Source organism: Dreissena polymorpha, chromosome 10 (genome assembly GCF_020536995.1).
Source record: "Dreissena polymorpha isolate Duluth1 chromosome 10, UMN_Dpol_1.0, whole genome shotgun sequence".
Taxonomy (NCBI): Eukaryota; Metazoa; Mollusca; class Bivalvia; order Myida; family Dreissenidae; genus Dreissena; species Dreissena polymorpha.
In genome coordinates this window covers 13363488-13387546 of record NC_068364.1, presented here as the reverse complement: position 1 = coordinate 13387546, position 24059 = coordinate 13363488, and the positions used below count along the sequence as shown (strand labels likewise).

Genomic DNA, 24059 nt, shown 5'->3' with positions numbered 1-24059 from the left:
TATTCCACCATACCGAGGGCATATAAATATTTAATTTTTATGGTGTGAACTGGAAAAGTTCAAACATGTATTCAGTTTATAGCAGTATCTTACACGTAGTTCAATATTAATATAACCATTTCAAGTAAATAACTGAAATATTTGCTGCAAAGCTACAACGTGTTGTAGAAATAAGAATTTTTAGAAAGATTCCAGTACGGGAGATAGTATTCTTTCAAGTTGTAAATTACATAACAAAATGAATGACAAAATTCCTCTTGAAAAGAGCAATCTGACTGGTTGAATTATAACTTGCTTGTAGTTCTTCAGCTTTACATAAAGGGCCATTATTAGATGATAAGATCTTCTTAACCGGAAAGTGTGTACGGATGTGAAATGTTACAATAAATAGATATCTAACCTGGAGGTGTTTCAGTGCCTCTGTCTGAACACTGGCCTTCTCCTGGGGACTGTGGAGATCACTGTCCAGTATGGAACTGATGAACGTGAACGCATGGTACTGAAATATAGGTTTTATATTGTGACATTTCAGCAACTGATGTGAGCAAAGAACTGCAGCATACAACATGCACCAAGAGAAGTATTACCAAGAACCATAGAACACAAAATGAGCCTCGCTCAAACCAAACTGGGTTTAATGCAAGTGCTCAAAGTATTGTCCCTGATTAGCATGTGCAGTTTGCACATAATCAGGGAAAACACTTTTATGACATTTTTTGTTTAAAGTGAGTCTCTTCTTAGCTTAAATCCAGACTAGATGAAAAGTTGTGTCCCTTATTAGCCGGTGTATACTGCACAGGCTAATCTGGGACAACACTTTAGGCCCATGCATTAAGCTCTTTTTTCCAAAGTGAGCTCAAATGTATGTACAGTCTAACCTGTCAATAAAGACCACTCAAGGGATTTGGTCGTTGTGGTCTTTGTTCACAGGTGGTCTTTATTAGCAAGGTAGATTGAAACTTTGCAAAATATGCTAGTAGTTTTTTAACAGGTACCTTATCTATGTTTCTTATCTCCAATGTTTAAATGTTTGAAAACGTATGCATGTATAATGAAATAAAGGATTGAAAATACAGTTTTGTTTTTATATTTATTATTTCCATTCCCTTATGTTTTTATTATTTATTTCATTAATCATATACCTGTATAAATACCTATTGACATACATGTATATGTTCATGTAATTCTTGCACTAGCGTCAATAAACCACTTATGTACAAGTTCATTCACTGACGCGTATTCCGACTCACACTTAGGGCGTTTACTTTCAGAGTTAACGTTTTCCTGAAACTCGTCCATTATCTCACGTTTACGCTTCAAAATGTTCTGGATTTGAGTTTTGCCTACACCAAGAAAACCAGCCACTCGTCTACAACTGTGTCGTTTACCTTACAAACTAATGACCTTAACGCGTTCTTTCAACGTCAAGAACTTACGCTTGGAAGCCATGATGATTAACTTGAACTGAAAATTTACTTATCTATAATCTATGCATGTCTTATCACGGAGAAATTTAAGAAGGGAATGACTATCAAAATGTTTGTGTTTACGGCATCGTAATTGATATGGTTTTTACAATTTTGACAAACTGTCAAATGCATAAAAGAAGCAGGCGACTACCAATTAGGAATGCGTGTTAAATAAACAAACAACTGATATTGAGTGTTATAAACTGTCACTTGCCAATATCTCCATAGCGACCGACGAGTCCACTGGTAAGATGTGTATCACGTGACTACACAGCGTCATGGCGGCCATTTTGTTTTTTGAAAGTTGCGAAATCGTTGATTTTTATGATTGTAGTGGTTGTTGTAAGCTTTCAAAATGGGCTTTTGGGAATGTAAAAGGGCGGTCTTTGTTCGCAAGTGGGCTTTATTCGCAGGTTCAATATATAGTGAAATTGTTCGGGAGGAAATCAGTGTGGTCGTTATTGACTATTGGTCGCTAATAAAAGGTGGTCGTAGGTACAGGTTGGACTGTACGCTCATCTAAACAGCTTCAACTTATTTACATCATGGTGCTGAAATCTCTCAATAAGTAGACTTCAATTCTGTAAAATCGAGCAATAGCTGTTTTGTACTTTAGACTTACCTTCCTGGCGTAGTCTCGCAAGTAGCAGAGGAGGATCTTGTCAAACTGTCTACGCTTTTCATAGAGCAGCTCACAAACACGATAGCTACAAACAATATTACGTATGGAATCAAGAACTCCATAAACACTTTACCACTTAAATAAGTTTGTTGAAGCATATGGAGTACCTCCGAAAGTTACATTTAATGAAAGATCTTTCTTACGAGATATAAGTTTTAAAGGCTTCATTTCCAACTCTTAGATACTGATGAGCAGCAAACAGCATAATGGTTGCAAAAGCCATTATTACTTTGCTTCTTATGGGGAAAAGGGTTAAATATATGGCGAAACAAAACAGAACACTTGCAAATTTAAGAGGAACCTTCCGTTTCACAAATATTGCAATAAGAATATCTCTTACAGTCACAGTAGCGTAATTGATATGATTTCCACCTATCAACCAGGAGATAACGGGTTCAATACCCACTGTGAGAGCATTCTTCAGGTCTCCCTTAAAGATATTAAGTACTGGTTCTACCCAGGAAAAGGAATTAAGAGTGTTTCAATAAGCAATAAGTGTTTGATGCAATCAAGCTTTAATTCATTGATTTAAACAAGTCTACTCACAACTTTGCCCTCTCTGTGAGGTACAGGAAGCGCTCCTCGTCCACCTGTTTTAGGCCCCCTGCGTGTGACAGCTCCAGAAGCGCCTGCTGCCTCTCCTCGTGGCGAGACTCGTCGTCAGGGTTACACAGGAACTCAAGCACCTGCAACACCAACAATACACTAGGAGATTGACCACAAGAATGCCATTGTAGAAGTGATATTACTTTTTATCACATGCCATACCCTGTTTCCCATGTAATATAAGCATTACATATTTTTTTATATTACACATGTGTAATACAACATTTGTAAGCGTTTTCATTGGCTTAGTTTTCTGTTATTTTGCTGAAATGACGTTGCAACGTCAAATGACATCACGAAATGTATACAACATTAGGGATTTATCATTATGTTTGCGTAAATATTTATTGAATTTGATCATTTAAAAGCATGTGATAAAAAAGATCTGACATTCGTTGTCATATCATACCATATTTTACTAAACTCTTTATATACAACCAGTGTTATGAGGATTGAAAAATTGTTCATGAAATTCATCCAAAACACCGTCTTATCTATAAGCATATACACCACTGTAATGTTGGCTTGTAATTCATCCAGAATACCGTCCTATCTATAAGCATATACACCACTGTAATGTTGGCTTGTAATTCATCCAGAATACCGTCCTATCTATAAGCATATACACCACTGTAATGTTGGCTTGAAATTCATCCAGAATACTGTCTTATCTATAAGCATATACACCACTGTAATGTTGGCTTGAAATTCATCCAGAATACCGTCCTATCTATAAGCATATACACCACTGTAATGTTGGCTTGAAATTCATCCAGAATACCGTCCTATCTATAAGCATATACACCACTGTAATGTTGGCTTGAAATTCATCCAGAATACCGTCCTATCTATAAGCATATACACCACTGTAATGTTGGCTTGTAATTCATCCAGAATACCGTCCTATCTATAAGCATATACACCACTGAAATGTTGGCTTGAAATTCATCCAGAATACCGTCCTATCTATAAGCATATACACCACTGTAATGTTGGCTTGAAATTCATCCAGAATACTGTCTTATCTATAAGCATATACACCACTGTAATGTTGGCTTGAAATTCATCCAGAATACTGTCTTATCTATAAGCATATACACCACTGTAATGTTGGCTTGAAATTCATCCAGAATACTGTCTTATCTATAAGCATATACACCACTGTAATGTTGGCTTGTTGGGGTTTTCAAGCCACTAAGTCACATGATTAAGTTTGCGCAGCAATCGTCTTCAAGGCGAGATGTTAATAAAAGATCTGATAACAAACAATGCCTCTTTTATGTATTTGTATTTGTTTGCACTGTGGGGACTAAATCTGCTGTCTGGTGAACGCTCATTAGGCTGAAAATATGAGCTGCATTCTTGAAACACTGGGCTTAATGCATGTGCATAAAGTGTCTACCCAAAGTAGACTGGATTTACGTTAAGATTAGCCTGCAGCACGATAATCAGGGACAACACTTTACGCTTATATGGAATTTTATGTTTTAAAGAGGTTTTTCTCAATGAAATCCAGTCTAGACGGAAAAGTCGTTCCTTATTACCCTGTGCAGACTGCACAGGCTAATCTGGGAAGACACTTTACGCACATGCATTTATCCCATTTCCAAAGAGCAACCACTGAAAATCTGCAGCAAATTCCAGTCATCATCACTCGGCATTTGTTGTTACATAACCAGCACAATTGGTTTATAAAGATTGTCATGGAAATCAAATTTAAGGGCATATCACTTTTTTAACCTTTCCTAAGGGCTTGTTTTCTATTAAATACTTTATTTCAGTGATTAATTTGCTACAATTAAGAGTTAAAATACATCTACTAACAAGGATTGTAAAATGTTTTCCTTTCTGCTGTCAAGTATGAATTGTGCGATTTCTTTTCATTTCTGCTGTCAAGTATGCATTGCGCAATTTCTTTTCCTTTTTGATGTCAAGTATGAATTGTGCAATTTCTTTTCCTTTCTGCTGTCAAGTATGAATTGTGAAATTTCTTTTCCTTTCTGCTTTCAAGTATGAATTGCAAAATTTCTTTTACTTTCTGCTGTCAAGTATGAATTGTGCAAGTTCTTTTCAAAACAGACATTATATTTGTTATTCATCTTAATTTTTTGTCCTTAATGTCAAATATAAATATCTCTTCAATTTTGAATTACATGTAGGCATACATTTTAAAGACAATAATAAAAGGTTAATTTGTTTTAAGACACATTTGTATTCCGTCAAACCTGTGTTAAACACCAGTGATGGAAAGTACCCAAAAAGGCTGCACAAGGCCAGTGGCTGCCTGATACAGGTGAACACTTCATTGAGGGATGATCATTTCTTCTGATTGTCATAGTATTACACATATTTGAAGAAATGTATCGTTGAAAAAAGGATTTTGTTGACCATTGGCCACATACTGCTGATGACTGCTTATTACAGGGGTAAAACTGTTTTTTGTAAGGAAGAATTCAGACTGACCACTTAAACAAGGTGACCGCTTATTGAAGGTGACCACTAGGTCAAATTAGTATGTACAGTTATATTTATAACCACAAATATTGTTACACATGACATCCGCTCCCTGTTTCTTCCATACCTGTTCAAACAGCAGCTTGTTCACTGTGATGGTGTTCTCATGTCGCGCCATCTGCCGGGCCAGAAATGTGAACAGCACACCAACTTGTGTAGGCTACAACGCAATATACTGGGTAGGTTAGAACACCTCTTCTTTAGTGTCAGTATTCAAAGCAATTCTTAAAACTTAGTTAATTCATCATATTGTTTACATAATTGTATGCAAGTATATGGCCTTTCAAGCAGCTTCATCAAAGATGGTAAGACAAAAATATATGCGGCTAAAACACTTGTTTGCAATATCAGAAAAAGGATACTCATATAATGCAGTAAATTAAGCATCAATGAAAAACTCATTGTCAGCAAGGGGACAACGAAAAGTAAAATGAATTGATTAGTTTAACCCAGGTAGTAATTAAACAACAATAACAACAGATTTATAAAAAGCTGAAAAACTCTTGAGACACTCTTGAAATTGACCCAAAAGAATGCTTTAAAATGATAAAACCAAGGAATCTGGAACATTGATAATAAGTCAGCATTATTATTTAAAATGGTTATGATAAATATTCAAATCTTTTTATATTTTTTTTTTCATTTTTGTCATTTTCCCAATCTCTGTAGCAGCTTTAAAATGATTTTATTATGTCTGGATAGGGAAACTATTCAGATTCGGTTCTGTGCCTTTTTTGGACTAAATTACAGTAAGATCTTTAGGGTTAAAAAGCTATGAAAACACACAAATCAACAAGTGGCCCTTGTACACTCATGTGATGTCAAGGTACAGCAACTAACAAAGAAAGGACCCAGTGACCTAGATTTTTTTACTTAATGTGACACAGTTTTAAACATTGCCTTGATGTACATTGTAACACTCAGACTAAGTTTTATCATAATTAGGTCACAGATCAAGCCTTAAGAGTGTTGTAAGGTTTTCCTAGGATTTGATCTTGTGATAGTTTTTGACACAATTGTCCTATTTTCAAATTGGACTCAATATTGTAAAGATAAACATTATGCCCATGTTTCATCAAGTCATAAATGTAGTTTCTAGACTGAAAACAAGGTATGTCTAGTTCTTGACCTCACTTGACTCAAACCTGAACATGACCCAAATCTGACCTTGGCCAAGATAATGTTAACATATAACCATTCTGAACAAGTTCTGTTAATATTTATTCATAAGTTTGGCTTCTATAGTTGTAACAACATATTTATCCCACTTTTACAGCGAATTCTGTTGATTAAAGCCCCGTTGATTAAATTTCTGCTCTAAACCACGGCATGTGAGAGTTTTCTATAGGTATCATGATTTTTTAAACAAATAAGTATTTTTTCAGTAAAAAGCAACAGCGCGTTTGTAATATGAGGTCCCCACACTGATCCGACATTTTTCTAACCGTTCAAAAGCGCGTTTTTTTTGCACTTTACTGAAAAAATACTTATTTGTTTACAAAATCATGATGCCTATAGAAAACTCTCAAGAATGAGCGGGCTCTCCACTTTATCCCATTTAAAATGGTAAAATATTTAAAAAGACATCCTTAAAAATGTTATCTGGGTCTTGCTTTATTGTCCCTACACAGATCTTAACAAGAAATGTGTTTGTCAGAAACATTATGTCCCCTTCTGTGCCGCTTTGATTTTTTTTTTACCTTTGACCTTGAAGGATGACCTTGACCTTACCCTTCCACCACTAAAAATGTGCAGCTCCATGAGATACACATGCATGCCAAATATGAAGTTGCTATCTTCAATATTGCAAAAGTTATAGCAAAATGTAAAAGTTTGTGCAAACAAACCAACAGACCAACAGACAGGGCAAAAACAAACATAAAAAGTCACATGGTATAGGCACCGTGACTAAATCACATTGAGAAAGGACAACAGAACACTAAACATAGACTGGTCACACTCAATCACAATGAGAACTGCATGCTCAGGTGAGATAAACATTTGAACTGTTCTGCTGACTTACTGTGAAGCCAACATTCTCCACCATTATCCTCAGCAGTATGTCTACAATATGCTGCCTCTTGGGAATACTAAAATCAGACACACATATGAGGTATACTGTTGGATATTACAATATAAAGCAATATTGGTATGATCATATTTGTAACAGAAAATATTGTCCTTTCTAACAAATTGATCTTTAAGCTGAATCACTAATTCATTTACTCTAAAATTGTTATGGGAAAAAAGTGTAAGCTCGTCATTTTTGGTAGCATGTCAAGTACAATTCTTTTTATCAAAACAAGATGTGTTTGTGAAACACAATGTCCCCCTAAATATCAAGTTGCTATCTTCAATATTGCAAAAGAATTCATAAAATAAGCGATTTGGGCCACATATATTTGACCTCTGACCTTGAAGGATGACCTTGAACTTGACCTTTCACCACTCAAAATGTGCAGCTCCATGAGATGCACATGCATGCCAAATATCAAGTTGCTATCTTCAATATTGCAAAAGTATTTATAAAATAAGCGATTTGGGCCACATATATTTGACCTCTGACCTTGAAGGATGACCTTGACCTTTTACCACTCAAAATGTGCAGCTCCATGAGATACACATGCATGCCAAATATCAAGTTGCTATCTTCAATATTGCAAAAGTATTCATAAAATGAGCGATTTTGGCCACATATATTTGACCTCTGACCTTGAAGGATGACCTTGACCTTTCACCACTCGAAATGTGCAGCTCCATGAGATACACATGCATGCCAAATATGAAGTTGCTATCTTCAATATAGAAAAAGTTATTGCAAAATGTTAAAGTTGGCGCAAACAGACAGACAGACCAACAGACAGACCAACAGACCAACGGACAGGGCAAAAACAATATGTCCCCCACTTCTATAGTGGGGGACATAAAAATGTTCAAGATTTTTTGTAACTCATATTGCAGGATCAAGATTTTAGTTTTCAACTTAATTATGTTACCATATCAACCATGTTTAAGGTCTGACAAAAATCTTATACAACAAGTATACTGTAACCCCAAGGCCCTGTGTGCACACACTGTGATTAGCTAACATAACTCACATACTTTTTTAGTTGTAGGATTCAGATGTGAATTTTTATTTATATCTGTAACCAGGGGGCCGTTTCTTAGAACTGAGTACGTTCAAAAATCATACGCAAGTCCAAAACGTAAAGCTAGTAGTGTTTCTATAAACTTCGTAAAATTACGTATAATGTAAGTTTGCATGTAAAGTTACGGTTGCTCAAAGGCTCGCATAACTCAGTTATTTCGCATAAATATGGCGGCGTATGCACCAATATTTCGGAGAACCGCATGTTTGCCTTGAATTTATAGGGAATTAATAGTACCAATAAATAATTTAGACTACGAAATCTACGAGCGCAACATCATTTTAGTTAATTTAAAACTTTTATCTATATTTAGATCTTACTATATGGTAGGGCATGGGAAGATACTGTAACGGAAATCCTGCGTTGATTGTGCAGGATCTATTGTATACGATTGTGGATTGGAGTTTTGCTAAAAGAGGAATTTTTACATGTTCGAATCGATTGTTGTTATGATTTGTTCAATTTTCCTTTTGACAATTCATTCAACTTTCGTTTTTAACAAGGCTTTATCCATCACAAGACGTCAAGTTGAACTCAATGAATGTTACGTTTGCTGAGTGATAGAATTGATTCATTGTAAACATGGGTAAAAGTCTACTTTTACTGTAAAGAATTATGTATTAGCATTGTATAATCTACGTGTTTGTAAACAGTTGCATTTATACTGCTGTGTCAATGAATGACAATTCTACAGTAACATGTGCTTATATTGATTGATATGCCAACATCGATTCTTATAAATGTGTATATGGTTGTCACTTTATTGTTCATTGGCACATTTACAGTATAAGCAGAAGTTCTGCATCAAGATCTATTTCTTTTGAAAGAATATCATGCATATATCATTTTGTCAAAACTGCCTAAAATATACTATACTGTAGAGACTGTGGGATACAACCAGTCGACAGGTTAGCTCAGTTGAGTTAGATTGGTCTTTGTCACCTCTGGTACTATTTGAAAGTTCCCTGGGTACTCTTAAGTATACTACAATATATCCTGGGTACAGAAAATATACTAAAACATACCCAGGAATACTTATGCAAAATCTGCCGTTGTCGACTGTATTTTCAAATTAATTATGTTTATGTTTATTTTGTTTCATATTCGAAGTGCGTTTTATGACATCAGATTTTAGGCAGGAATAAAACTCTGGTACAGTCTTATATTGGCCAAGTGCATTTTAGTATTTTCCATACCCAGGGTACATTGTAGTGTACTTAAGAGTACCCCGGGTACTTTTAAGCAGTACCGAGCCAACAATGACTAATCGAGCCTCAGTTGTTTAGGCGCTGCTGGAAGTAAAGGTCAAGGCTCACACACTTGGCTAACTTTGCGCAATGGTTATTGTCGAAAAATTTATCCACAAACTTTTAATTGTCTCATACATTCCCCAAATACTGTCACCGGTAATTACTTTTTAAAAAATCCTACAGAATAATAACAACTTAAACTTAAGTTATCTGAATATTCATAATGGCTAATTTTAAAGTCGGTTTGAAAAGTTTTCACTGTTGAAGTAAATTTACTGAAAACATGTATTGAAATGTACCAAATATGTCATTTTATACGAAACCTGTCAAAACACTATGACTTTTAAACCAATGAGATTTGTTTTTGGTAAGTTACACATGTAAAATGAATAAAGTTTTATTTTTTATTATCAGATTTCATGTGTAATCAATATTGATGTCATATTGAAGGCACAACTTTGTTGTTGCTGTATGCTTTACAATCATTTTTTCTTAGTTTTTAGGTTTTTTACAAAGGAATTTTAGAACACAAACCATGGGGACAATACAAAATCAATTCATTTTGTTTTATAACTGGTACCATCAACATTCAAAATCTTTTATTTTATTATTATAAATGCAGTTGCCATGAAAAAGAAGTGTCAAATTTTAATCTTTACTGTCTGAAATATTTAATTACTAATTTCAAGATTATTTTTTAGTTTCCTATAAACCATATGGACACATTAAATGCAGTTTGATTGATATGTTCAAATAAAAAATGTTATGTCATAGGAAGTTATTTAGAACCTTTTTTTTTTATAGGTGGTCACACAGATTGACAGAAAATATGAACAATCAATTTTATTTTCAACTATCTTTAAACACATTTCTTTAAACTCTATTCTGTGTTTTTGTACATACAGTACTGTCCATTTATACCATTTAAAGTTCTATAATTACACTGTATAAATTGCAAAACCCACTTTATTGTATCTTATATTGTGAAAAGCAATGCTGTGAATTTTCTCATTGTTTTACATTCAGTTATTTTATACCAATTTTTGTTCAGAAATATTATAATACAGTATACTGTCTTCATTATTATAAGTAAATGTATTTTTTTTATGTTTTAAATGCATTAACTTGTAAAAATAAATAAATAACATATAAAATAGACAATGTTTGTGTTGTGAAGAGCATTTACTACCATTGCAATCAAATAATTTAAACAATACCATTTTTTTGTTTCTTCACTTTGAACACCATATTTACGCATAATATTCACATTAATTTATTTGTCAAAAACATAACTTATAAGACAATATAATTTCAAAAGAAATTGTTTGTTTTGCGCTAAATAAAGCTTTTTTGCGGAAATGTATGGTAGCAGTGTATGTGTTCAATAATCAATTAAAAAAAATATATTAAAGATTTGAACTGAAAAAAACAGATTTAACATATTCTCATAATTATGTATCTTTCCAAAACACATGAAAAAATACTTAAATATAAACGCAATTTTTACTGATTTTTAGCTCACCTGTCACGAAGTGACATGGTGAGCTTATGTGACCGTGTGATGTCCGGCGTCCATATGTGCGTGCGTGCGTGTGTGTGCGTGCATGTGTCTGTCAACAATTTGTTTGTGTAGACAGTAGAGGTCACAGTTTTTATCCAATCTTTATGAAATTTGGTCAGAATGTTTATCTTAATGAAATCTGGGTTGGGATTTTATTTGGGTCATCTGGGGTCAAAAACTAGGTCACTGGGTCAAAAACTAGGTCACATAATAGGTCAAATAATAGAAATACCTTGTGTAGACAATAGAGGTCGCAGTTTTCATCCAATCTTTATGAAATTTGGTCAGAATGTTTATCTTGATGAAATCTGGGCTGAAATTGTATTTGGGTCATCTGAGGTAAAAAACTAGGTCACTAGGTCAAATAATAGAAAAACCATCAACAATTTGTTTGTGTAGACAGTAGAGGTCACAGTTTTCATCCAATCTATATGAAATTTGGTCAGAATGTTTATCTTGATGAAATCTGGGTTGGGATTGTATTTGGGTCACCTGGGGTCAAAACCTAGGTCACTAGGTCAAATAATAGAAAAACCTTGTGTAGACAATAGAGGTCACAGTTTTCATCTAATCTTTATGAAATTTGGTCAGAATGTTTATCTTGATGAAATCTGGGTAGGGATTGTATTTGGTTAGTTAGGTGAGCGATTCAGGGCCATCATGGCCCTCTTGTTTAAAAATTGTAATAGAAATTTAATTTCAAGTATATGGAAACATATTTTTTAATAGCATAAGAATTAGGAACTTGCAAGAATAAATTATGTCATCATGACATGATTCAACCTACAGTACACTATGATTCAAGTAAAATATAATTTCCTGAAAATAGGAACATTTAAAAATGGTTTGCTTTCTCCCTGTGTTTAGTTCATATGTACATTTAGCCAGATGTGTAGAAGTGTTCCATGAATTTAAATTGATGCATTATTATCAATTGGTGAATGGCATTATGTATAAGTATATTATGAGTGACTGACCTTTTCCACAAATATTTCAGTCATGTTGTTGGTAAAGCATGTAAAGTGATTCAGGTTTACGTAAAGTGCCCGCTTGTCATACCAATGAACCCATACCAATGACCCAGGATAGATCCCAATTTCTCAAAATTTTTATTTAGAACTAATCACAACTGGTACATACCCTGACATATATTTCACCAATGCATGCATTTTTTAAATATTGAACAAAAAATACAATATGTGTAGAGCTAGTAGCATACTTTATGATAATTGCAAATGCTAATTGTCTCAAAAATTGAATGCAGCATTCATGGAAAATGTTAATTTATCACAGAAAAAAGATTCTCATTTGAAATGATTTTATCAGTAAAAATCTGTTGTTGTTTTTTTTATAAATATTTGGCACACAAGTATAAATATAAATGTGGTAAAAACATGATAAATTATCTAGAAATGCCACAAGTGAATACAAGTTACTTTGTTAATACTTCTAAAACCATACTGTACTGTACATTCCAAATTATTAATCTGTAAATGAAATTATAAAAAAAATACTACCTTCTTTACAGAGGACATTGCTGATGTTCTTCTCATGATTGGACATTCCATTTATATATAATTCAGTGACGCACTAAACATAATCAAAGATACTAGGGATGCAAGAGGTTAACCGGTAAATTTACCGAAACGATCAGTTAACCGGTTACATTTTCGGGAAAAGGTTAACCTGGGAAAAAGTAATTATGTTTTTTTCATGGAAAAATTTGTACAATTTTACTTTTTGCGCGTGACATACTGCGTACTTGCGCTGGCGATTAGTTAAAACAACATGCCGCACCATCGACGGTAATAAATAACGTGTCAGCAATCAAAGTAATAAAGCAATAAATCAATACCTTTGTCATAACAAAAAGGGGTAACATTTTGATAATCGGCCCTATTGTTTTGTTTGACTCGAGAAAATGTAACAAGCGAACTGCGGGGAGTTTATAGAAACGCACTTACGCATTCAGAAAAACGTACGTAACTTTATACGTACGTAAATTTTCGTCCATAAAGTTACGCATTGTACAAGAAACGGCCCCCAGAGCAACAACAATATTTACCTGATGAAAATACTGAAATAACCTGAATATTTCCTTAAAGACCCTCTATCCTAAAGTTAGCTTATATACTTTCGTTGTCACATTATTAAGACTTAAGTTTCCACTTATTTCTATAACCATATCAACCACAATTTTTGTCTGACAAAAATACAGAAATAATATGGCGCTCTATCTACATTCCAAATTTCATCAAACTAGCTGAAGTGCTTTTGAAGATATTGCAGGATCCAGATTTTTTAGAAAGACAAATATTATTGTGAATGGATACAAAAGTTACTACTTTGTTACTCACCCTAAATGTCATGTTTGCCCACTAAAAGACTACTTTAGACAACTATGAGAATTTTGTCTTGAAAATGCATTCTAATGGGACGTTTGGAGACACCTATTGGTTTGAAGGGACAGACAGATGGTTGTTAAGCCTAAGGATTCCTCCAATTAAACCAGTAGGGGACTAATCACAAAACAACTTAATTATCATAAACAAAAAAGTCAAAGCAAGTGAATTCAATGTTGCAGCAATGCCTACATTTTATCAGTCAACAACAAAACATGTTGTTTATTATTTGTGGGATGAGAAAAAATCTGACATACCCTTCTTGTGTATTGAATTCGTCTTCTTCAAAAGCCTACAGATAAACGATGTTAAGAAATTAAGAAAATTTTGACAAACAAACACAAATACCAAAATTGTAAAATACTTATCTTCTTTCTAAAAAAAACATTCATACAATACATACGTTGTTTTTTTTCTCTGCTTTGTCAAATGACAGATTACAGTAAGTAAAACAGTCTGAAATACACGAAATGGTTTCAAACTGAATTATCACTAAAGCTCTTGCACCATAATGACAATACCCCCACCCCCACCCCTGATGTTGAGCGTAATATGAAGACAATTGTATATAAAAGATTTGACCTTCGCGCCGCCACTTTACCAGAGAGGGGGTAATCACGTGATAATCAAGATGGTGACATCCATGCCGGGGTATTTTTCGCCATTTTATACCCTTTGTTACTTTATTTTTTGAAAAATGCCGCTCACTTTCCAGCCGTATCAGCAAGAAAGTTACTAACGTTTATTTCTTATGAATACTCGCTCTATATCTCGACTTTACTCGCTGCAAAATATCTTAGCCGGATGACCTTATTTCAGCTCCACTAAGAAAATTCAGGAAGTAAAGTCGAGATATAAAGCGTATTTTAATACGAAATAAAGGCTTATCACCTTTTTACTGAAATGACTTGATTACCCCCTCTATTTTCACCCCAGGCAAATGAATTGAACAAATTGTGTAGAGAAGCATAATTCATTTTGGTTTATACATACCAAATATAACAGTTATTTTGCTGTATAAGTTTATATTAACAGCGTGATCTCAGTCGTCAGATCGATATGATTGTAATGAAACTTAGTACAAGGCAACTATACAATATTACACACCAAATAAAACATATTTGTACCTTTTTGGTATCAGAACTGTATGGATTGTTATTGACAATAATGTCTTTATATTCAAAATCATGATGTTACAAAAAGTGTCAGTTGAAAGGGGGGCATAACTTTTTTACATACTACTATAAAAATTGAACCTGCTGAAAATCATATCTTTTTGAGCTTTCAAGCACAGGTTGATAGAAAATCAAACATGCACAAGTTTGTAACACTAGAAAATTTACTTAAAAGTTTGAATATTTACAGAAAAGAAGAGCATAGATAGAAGGACTTGAAAATGATATATCAGGTTACCACTTTAATATGAGCCAGGTTCTAGGAAAACTGGGCTTATTACATGTGTGTCAAATGTCGTCTCAGATAAACCTATGCAGTCAGCACTGGCTCATCAAGTACACTTTTCCACTTTTGTGGTATTTTCATTTAAAATCCAGTTTAGACTGAAAGTGTCATCCTTGATTAGCCTGTGCAGACTGCACAGTCTAGGACGACACTTTACGCATGTGCATGAAGCCCAGTTTTTCCACAAGAAGGCTCAACTGGTTAACACTTCATTATGGAACTATATTTACCAGGGAGAGGACATTGAGGAATTCCCGGGTGTCGAACACAATCAATGTGCGCAGGTACGGGTAGTCTGGCTCCTCCGAAGTCTGGGACTTCACTCGCTGACATGTCAGACACTTAAACACCTGAAACAGGGCAATATTAGACACTTGAACACCTGAAACAGGGCAATATTAGACACTTGAACACCTGAAACAGGGCAATATAAGACCCTTGAACACCTGTACCAGGGCAATACAAGACACTTTAACACCTGTAACATTGTAAAATAAAACACTTGAACACCTGTATCAGGGCAACAACATAACTTCTAATATAGCTAACAACAATAAGTGTAACTGACAGATGGTCCCCAATTAAACACTTTGTCAATGGCGGATTTGATTGTATGCAGAATATGCCAAACTATAAACAAAGGGTGATAACTCCATTTAAGATTTACTGTGTGGTACTGACATCCAAACAATATGACACCCTAGAAGGTGAGCTGCATAAACATGTTACTGACATTGGCTCTGTTTCAGAGATTTTGAACAGCCAAGAAAATGCCATACTTTTAACAAAAGGCAATCTCTCTCTGAAATATCATTTCAGCAGAACAAGCCAATAATATATATGTGTTCATTGTCAAGATACTTCATGGTAAGTTTCATCAAATTTGGATCAATAGTTCCTGAGATATCACATTGATCAATAGTTCCTGAGATATCACACACAAACGAACAATTCCTGAGAAAATGCCCTTCTTACAATCAGAGGGCATAACGCCTTGAAAAATCACCAAAGCTCAAAGTCCTGACAATGTGTGCAAGTCCATCATGGAGGAATTCTGATTACTAGTTCCTCAAAGGACGCACCTGTTGGACAGAGGGCCTGTCATTAATTATGTGAGATACAATTATTGGGATATGAACTGCAACTATTTGGACCCCTTTACTTTTACTTTAATCACGCTGTTAGTCAGCATAATTATTTATCAAATCCTGTATGTTTCCAGAATGCGACTAGACATGGGTCCATAGAACAAACATGTTCATTGTTGTTTTAACTAAAAATGGGCCAAAAAACCATCTATTACAAAAACACAATAAAAACAACAATTAACTAAAATATGGAGGGGCAAAAGTTTACATGCTGGGTAGCATGTTTGTATTGTGTCATCACTCTTTTAAAGTTATGGGTGACTTTTTTGTCTTCTTTTTTCTTTCAAGACGACATAACTCCAGTCATATAAAAAACAAATGATTATATGGAGGTACTAAAGTTCACTTGCTGGGAATTTGTTTTTTTAAGTTTCAGCCCTCTAGCAGCAAAACATTTTAAGTTATGTGCTTCACAAGTTTAAAAATGCATTTTTTAGAACGAAAATGGTCACATCTCCAGTAACGTCAAAAATACTTGAATACAAATATGGAGTTCACATGGTAAATATGTTTGTTAAGCTTCATTTCATTAGTATGTGTACATTTTGAAATATGCCCGACATAAAAATCCAATGGCCTGGGGCAGATTGTTGGACAACGGCAAATCTCCATAATATAGGGGCATAAAAACAACCAGCAGACAAATGGTAAGATTTCCATCAACATCATTACAACCAGCAGACAAATGGTAAGATTTCCATCAACATCATTACAACCAGCAGACAAATGGTAAGATTTCCATCAACATCATTACAACCAGCAGACAAATGGTAAGATTTCCATCAACATCATTACAACCAGCAGACAAATGGTAAGATTTCCATCAACATCATTACAACCAGCAGACAAATGGTAAGATTTCCATCAACATCATACAACCAGCAGACAAATGGTAAGATTTCCACAGTAACTCACAGGCTGTTCAGGTTTTATGCTGTTTGCTGCTCATCAGTATCTTAGGGCTGGTAATAAAACCTTTAGAACTTAATTCTATCAAGAAAAGTCTTTTATTTCCTTTGATTTCCTAAGGACTACAAAGTAGTCAAAAAGCATATATGAGGGGTAAAGGGTTAAAGCCCAAACCCTGTTTGCACATCTTGCTACGTACGTCTTGTTTGACAGCTGTCACCAGATGGTCCGGAATGTCGCCCAGGGGGTAGGCCCGTCCAGCTAGACTACAGCTGATGTACACTAGTAGCTTGTTACCCAGGCGGATCTGCTGGTCTGCCAACAACATGCATAAAAAATAAGACACTCATATACATAAACAAGAGATGTGTTTGTCAGAAACACAATGCCCCCTACTGTGCCGCTTTGAAGCCATATATTTGACCTTTGACCTTGAAGGATGACCTTGACCTTTCACCACTCAAAATGTGCAGCTCCATGAGATACACATGCATGCCAAATATGAAGTTGCTATCTTCAATATTGCAAAATTTGACCTTTGACCTTTAAGGATGAACTTGACCTTGACCTTTCACCACTCAAAATGTGCAGCTCCATGAGATACACACGCATGCCAAATATCAAGTTGCTATCTTCAATATTTAAAAAGTGATGGCAAATGTTAGTTTTGGACGGATGGACAGATGCCATATATTTGACATTTAACCTTGAAGGATGACCTTGACGTTCACCTTTCACCACTCAAAATGTGCACCTCCATGAGATACACATGCATGCCAAATATCAAGTTGCTATCTTCAATATTCAAAAAGTTATGGCCAATGTTTAAGTTTTTGGACAGACGGAATATTTGACATTTACCTTGAAGAATCCCCTTGACCTTCACGTTTCACCACTCAAAATGTTCAGCTCCAGGAGATACACATGCATGCCAAATATCAAGTTGCTATCTTCAATAGTGAAAAAGTTATGGGCAATGTTAAAGTTTTCGGACAGCCGGACAGACGCCATATATAAGAAATTTTACCTTGAAGGATGACCTTGATCTTCACCTTTCACCACTCAAAATGTGCAGCTCTATGAGATACACATGCATGCCAAATATCAAGTTGCTATGTTAAATATTGAAAAAGTTATGACCATTAAAGTTTTCTGACGGACGGACAGACTGACATACTAACTGACTGACGGACAGTTCGACTGCTATATGCCACCCTACCAGGGGCATAACAAAAGTTGTTCTAGTTGTTTGCCAGTATCCAGCACACTTAGAACACACATATGCCTGTAAAAGTTTTTAATTACACTGAATAAAACACATTTGGCAATTATGTCACGCGTCGTCTGCATGATCTTACTGCAGGTATTTACAGCCTACATACACTGTCACTTGTTCAAAGCATGCGCTCTCGCTGGCCAATATCAATTTTCCAATGCAATAACACTCTGCCTTTAGGCTTGTTCTACTTCGGTAAAGAGATAATTGACTGCTGATTGTAATTCAGTCAATATCGCTTTTATGTTAAGAAAAAGCGAAGTTGGCTACCTGAAGGGGACAACTTCGCCCAAGTCTCCCATTGGCAAGACCCCGGGATATTTTATTACCACTCTTGCCATGCTATGGGTTCCCTGTTTCTTTGCGTACCTGAGAGTTGTTTGCCAGTGTCCACAGCAGCTCTAAGTGTGGACAGCAGCTCTTCCAGGGGTGTGATGTAGTCCAGCATGCCTTTGTTGTAGACATACAGGATGGCATCGTACAGTCCGTGACTCCAACACAGGAGGACCACCTAACGTAACATGGAAATATGATGTAGGACAAATGGGAAACACAGACATGGAAATATGATGTAGGAAAAATGTGATACACAGACATGGAAATATGTTGTTCACAAATGTGAACCACAGACATGGAAGTATGTTTGACAATAAAAGTACCTACATGGTGTATATCGAGGCTGGTGACATCCATGTGTACTATACAGGCCTCTACACTCTCCAGCATGCCTTTCTGCTCGTAGTGTGTCACAAAGTCCTTCATGACCCCCGGAGGCATCATGGTGAGCCGGTCATCAAGGATATACGGCTCCAGGCACTCCAGGAATGTTCCCATGGCGATCACGTCCATGCTAAACCGCTCATAGATACGACCGAACAGGATGTCCCTGCAATATGTGCACATATTCCATGAATAGAAACTTTCAAATAGGTGATATTTGTCTTATAGCTATAATATTGGCTAGCAAAAATCCATGAATATAAACATTCAGATATTTGTCTCACAGCTATTATATATAGTATTCCCTAGTGCAAATCAAAGACCATTATTATGCAATAATTATTTGGTACATAATGACAGTTGAAATTCAGTTTGAGGTCCAAAAATCTTCACAAACAAGACGTCCTGTCTTCTGTACTAGTCCAGTTAATATTGCTCATATAGATAGAACTCAGCTGTAACAGAAGCACATTTTGTTTATTTACAAAGTGTTTCGTACTGAAATAGCCTACGACATAGAAAAATGGATTCTAAAATTAGACAATCAATAGCATTACAGTAAATCATTAATATTTTGATTTTCTGATAAAAATTTCCAGCTGTTCTGAACGACAAAAATTTGTTTCTTATAATTTTTATTAGAAATCTGATGTTTAATTTCAATTTTGTTATTTCTAATTATCACTTTTTAAACTATTATGCCAGTCACAACCACTGTTTTATGTTCACATATTGATTTCATTTATGACAATTTTGTCTTGGCTTAAAACGAGTTTGTAGAGTAAAACAAGGTTTACAACATGTGAGAATATCGGGCATGGTGCACAGATTGGACTACAGCGTAAATATAGTTCACTGCAATATTAATGTATGAAGTAGAATAAAGCAACACATCTGGTTGATAACCGTTAAAAAATCAAGTTAAATCAAATAGTGTGGCCACATGCACTCTTACAAAGCTGTGCTATATTAAACATTGAGCCTTGCTCTGGGAAAACAGGGCTTAACAAGCTATATAGTCCTCTACTGGCTCCACCATTGTCAGAAATTCCACCATTGTCCAAAAAAAATTATTTTGTTATTTGTTGCCAAAGCAACCAGAATTTTTGACGTAGGAACAAAATGAAATGACGTGCATAATGTCCATATTGCCATCTATCCATGTTTCAAGTTTCATGAACAAAAATTAAGAACTTTTAAAGTTATCGCAGGATCCAGAAAACCACCATTTTCAGCAGTATTTCTAGTCTATTTGTTGCCATAGCAACCAGAATTTTTGACATAGGAACAAAATGAAATGACGTGCATAATGTCCATATTGCCATCTATCCATGTTTCAAGTTTCATGAAAAAATATTAAGAACTTTAAAAGTTATCGCAGGATCCAGAAAAGTGTGACTGACAGACTGACATACAGACAGACAGAGCGCAAACCATAAGTCCCCTCCGGTGAAACCGGTAGGGGACAATAAGTGAAGTATCATAACTTGATCAAACAAGTTTCAAACACATGATTCCTTTAATGTACAAACAAAAAGAGCATATTTAAAGTTAATACATGGTATCTTAACTATTTTGGACAATAGGCTATTGTACAACAATCAAAAAGAGTTATAAATATGATAACATACTTGCATACAATTGTTGGATTATAAAAGGAACTTTTTAACTTACAGTCTAACCAGATGAAGACAATATTCAACACACACTGGCACAATATTCTGAAAGTAAAAAATTTGTATTACACTTCAGTGGGAAAACATTGTATTTTTGACTTTATAATTACATACAGCAAATAATTTATTCACGCTAGATAAAGAGGATACAAATGTAAAGCAAAATCATTTCAAGGCTGTTAAATGGCAAGTACATTTACAGGTCTACAAATTGTAGATTGTGTTGTAACTTTAAAATTTCCAGGATAAATGTGTGCATCTTTCACTCAAAATGATAATTTTGATTAAATTGAGAGGTAATTAACCCATGTCCTTAATGAAATGCAAAATACAACAACAAGAAAATTCACCTCAACCAAACATTTCATGACTTAAAGGCTCTATAAAAGTGAAGATCCGTAATTATTTACCGATTTTGAAATATTTTTTTCATATTTTATTTATAAAGGTTATTAAAAAACAATATATATATGCTATTGAACATTACAATAAAAAATCAGCAATACAACTTGTTTTGAGCTCAAAATAAAGTGTCCTCCAAGTCAATTGTGTTTACAAACAATCAGTTTATTTACATCGCTGTTTACTGGGAAAAGAGAAAGTGAAAGTGACTCAGGTCACCAAAAATAAAACGATGATTTTTAACGTTTTCCGGTATCACCTACAAAGAAGGTCTCTTCTAAATGGTTAAAACGTTTGTAGTGATCTAATAAGTTACTTTCTGCTGGTTAAAAGTTGTTTAAAATAGAATTAAAATTGAATTTTTTCGGCTATTTTTAGCATATGTCACTGCTCTGAGGCTACACATCACGTTAGTTGCAAAAATGTAAACAGTTCTTCCAATTATGAAACGGGATTATCTTCCATAATTCTTGACAACGTTGTACCTAAGCTTTTTTATTAGCAGTTTTTATGCAAGAGTAACTGAAATCCGGTAAAAATCAGACCATTTGATATGCATAATAATTGGATTTGTGACCTTTATAGAGCCTTTAATTAAACTAGAGTCGCAATAACAAAAAACTGTTCAAACACATGATGGCACCATTTCAGGTTTCAAGTTTTCTGACACTTACAAATAATTTATATTTAAAGAAAATACACGAGTCCAAACATTTAGAGACAGGTATGTTGTGTTTGTTTGTAAATTATTATATTGAAATAAAAGCAATACATCAATGTGCAATAATTGAATTGTGTTCCACTCTTCTTTCTCTGCTTATAAATAAATACAAATTCACATCTTTGCAATGTTTTACCTGATATGCTATTAAACAAAAAGTTAAAAAATAAACACACTTCTTCCTTAAAACTATAAAGTTTCAAATGCTGTTTGATGAAACCATTAATTATTACCAGTATACATGGAAATTTACCAAATATCAAAAATGTCATGATCCATGGCCTTTAGGTATTACTCTGCCAGGATTTATGATCTTAATCAGGTTGTAAAAACATAAGATCGAAGGGTCACCAAATAAGTGTAAACAGGACAGAAGTCAGTTAAAATAGCTTTGCAAAATATATTGTCAGAAAATTCATTATTTAAGGACAAAATCCTGTATATCCCAAAATTAAGAGTCACATAAAATAATTCTTTGGCTAAAAAAGGGGATGTCTGAAAACTTCACAGGATAACCTTGGACAAAACATTCTGCCTTAACTGAATTTTTGCTAAAAAGTGGCTTCCTTTAAACGAAAAAAATACCATAGAAGTGGAAAGTGTGCTCCCTGATTTAGTAGAGAGTTACACATACCATGAAGTAGTCTTCCAGTTCCTCTATGTGGCCCTGGTCTGGACAAAGTTGGGTCATAGAGAGGTCTACATACTCAAATAGCAACTCCAGTATCTGAAACAGAAAATAAAAAACGTCACGCTCATGTAACACATTGATTGAAAGCCTTGCAGTGGGGAGGGGGAGTTTGAACCCCAATGAAAGAGTGTCAGCCTTTTAGTAGGGAGGGGAAGGTTGAACCCTAAGATATCTTGCATTCACTAATATTATCATTTTGATAATGAATGTGATTTAATTATAGTTCTAGTGGCTGCCAAACAGAGACGACACAACACAAGTGAACATACCAGGTCGGAGACTATTTCTTGTTTCTTGACAGTGCCCCCTGTGAGCCCCACGACAGCCTTGGCCTTGTTGTCGTAGAAGGACTTGGCGAGGGAGAGAGCGTCCTGGTAATGGCCTTCCTGTACCAGCACGTCTATACGCTGCAGGCAGAGAGACAGAGGGGTTATCATACCTGTACCAGCACATCTATATGCTGCAGGCAGAGAGACAGAGGGGGTTATCATACCTGTACCAGCACGTCTATACGCTGCAGGCAGAGAGACAGAGGGGTTATCATACCTGTACAAGCATGTCTATACGCTGCAGGCAAAGAGACAGAGTGGTTATCATACAGCACGTCTATCTGCTGCAGGCAGAGAGACAGAGGGGTTATCATACCTGTACCAGCACGTCTATACGCTGCAGGCAGAGAGACAGAAGGGTTATCATACAGCATGTCTATACGCTGCAGGCAGACAGACAGAGGGGTTATCATATAGCACGTCTATACGCTGCAGACAGAGAGACAGAGGGGTTTCATACAGCACGTCTATACGCTGCAGGCAGAGAGACAGAGGGGGTATCATACCTGTACCAGCACGTCTATACGCTGCAGGCAGAGAGACAGAGGGGTATCATACAGCACGTCTATACGCTGCAGGCAGACAGACACAGGGGTTATCATACAGCACGTCTATATGCTGCAGGCAGACAGACACAGGGTTTATCATACAGCACGTCTATACGCTGCAGGCAGTCAGACAGAGGGGTTATCATACAGCACGTCTTTACGCTGTAGGCAGACAGACAGAGGGGTTATCATACAGCACGTCTATACGCTGCAGGCAGACAGACAGAGGGGGTATCATAAAGCACGTCTATACGCTGCAGGCAGACAGACAGAGGGGTTATCATACAGCAAGTCTATACGCTGCAGGCAGACAGACAGAGGGGTTATCATACAGCACGTCTATATGCTGCAGACAGAGGGGTTATCATACAGCACATCTATACGCTGCAGGCAGAGAGACAGAGGGGTTATCATACAGCACGTCTATACGCTGCAGGCAGAGAGACAGAGGGGTTATCATACAGCATGTCTATACGCTGCAGGCAGACAGACAGAGGGGTTATCATACAGCACGTCTATACGCTGCAGGCAGACAGACAGAGGGG

General features: G+C 35.5%; 1 protein-coding gene across 3 annotated transcripts in view; it reads right to left on the bottom strand.

The window, feature by feature from the left end:
* LOC127847141 (vacuolar protein sorting-associated protein 8 homolog) overlaps positions 1 to 24059 on the bottom strand; it is a 98588-nt gene that overhangs the window by 32166 nt on the left and 42363 nt on the right. For all 3 annotated transcript variants that reach the window (XM_052378817.1, XM_052378818.1, XM_052378819.1), the window contains exons 17-29: positions 22907 to 23044; positions 22581 to 22673; positions 20822 to 20868; positions 19091 to 19313; positions 18797 to 18938; positions 17351 to 17466; positions 15325 to 15444; positions 13891 to 13925; positions 7295 to 7361; positions 5339 to 5431; positions 2698 to 2837; positions 2092 to 2176; positions 401 to 499 (exon numbers count right to left, since the gene is read on the bottom strand). In XM_052378817.1, coding sequence (XP_052234777.1) covers positions 401 to 499; positions 2092 to 2176; positions 2698 to 2837; positions 5339 to 5431; positions 7295 to 7361; positions 13891 to 13925; positions 15325 to 15444; positions 17351 to 17466; positions 18797 to 18938; positions 19091 to 19313; positions 20822 to 20868; positions 22581 to 22673; positions 22907 to 23044 — 1398 coding nt within the window. The remainder of the gene's footprint in view (positions 1 to 400; positions 500 to 2091; positions 2177 to 2697; positions 2838 to 5338; positions 5432 to 7294; positions 7362 to 13890; positions 13926 to 15324; positions 15445 to 17350; positions 17467 to 18796; positions 18939 to 19090; positions 19314 to 20821; positions 20869 to 22580; positions 22674 to 22906; positions 23045 to 24059) is intronic.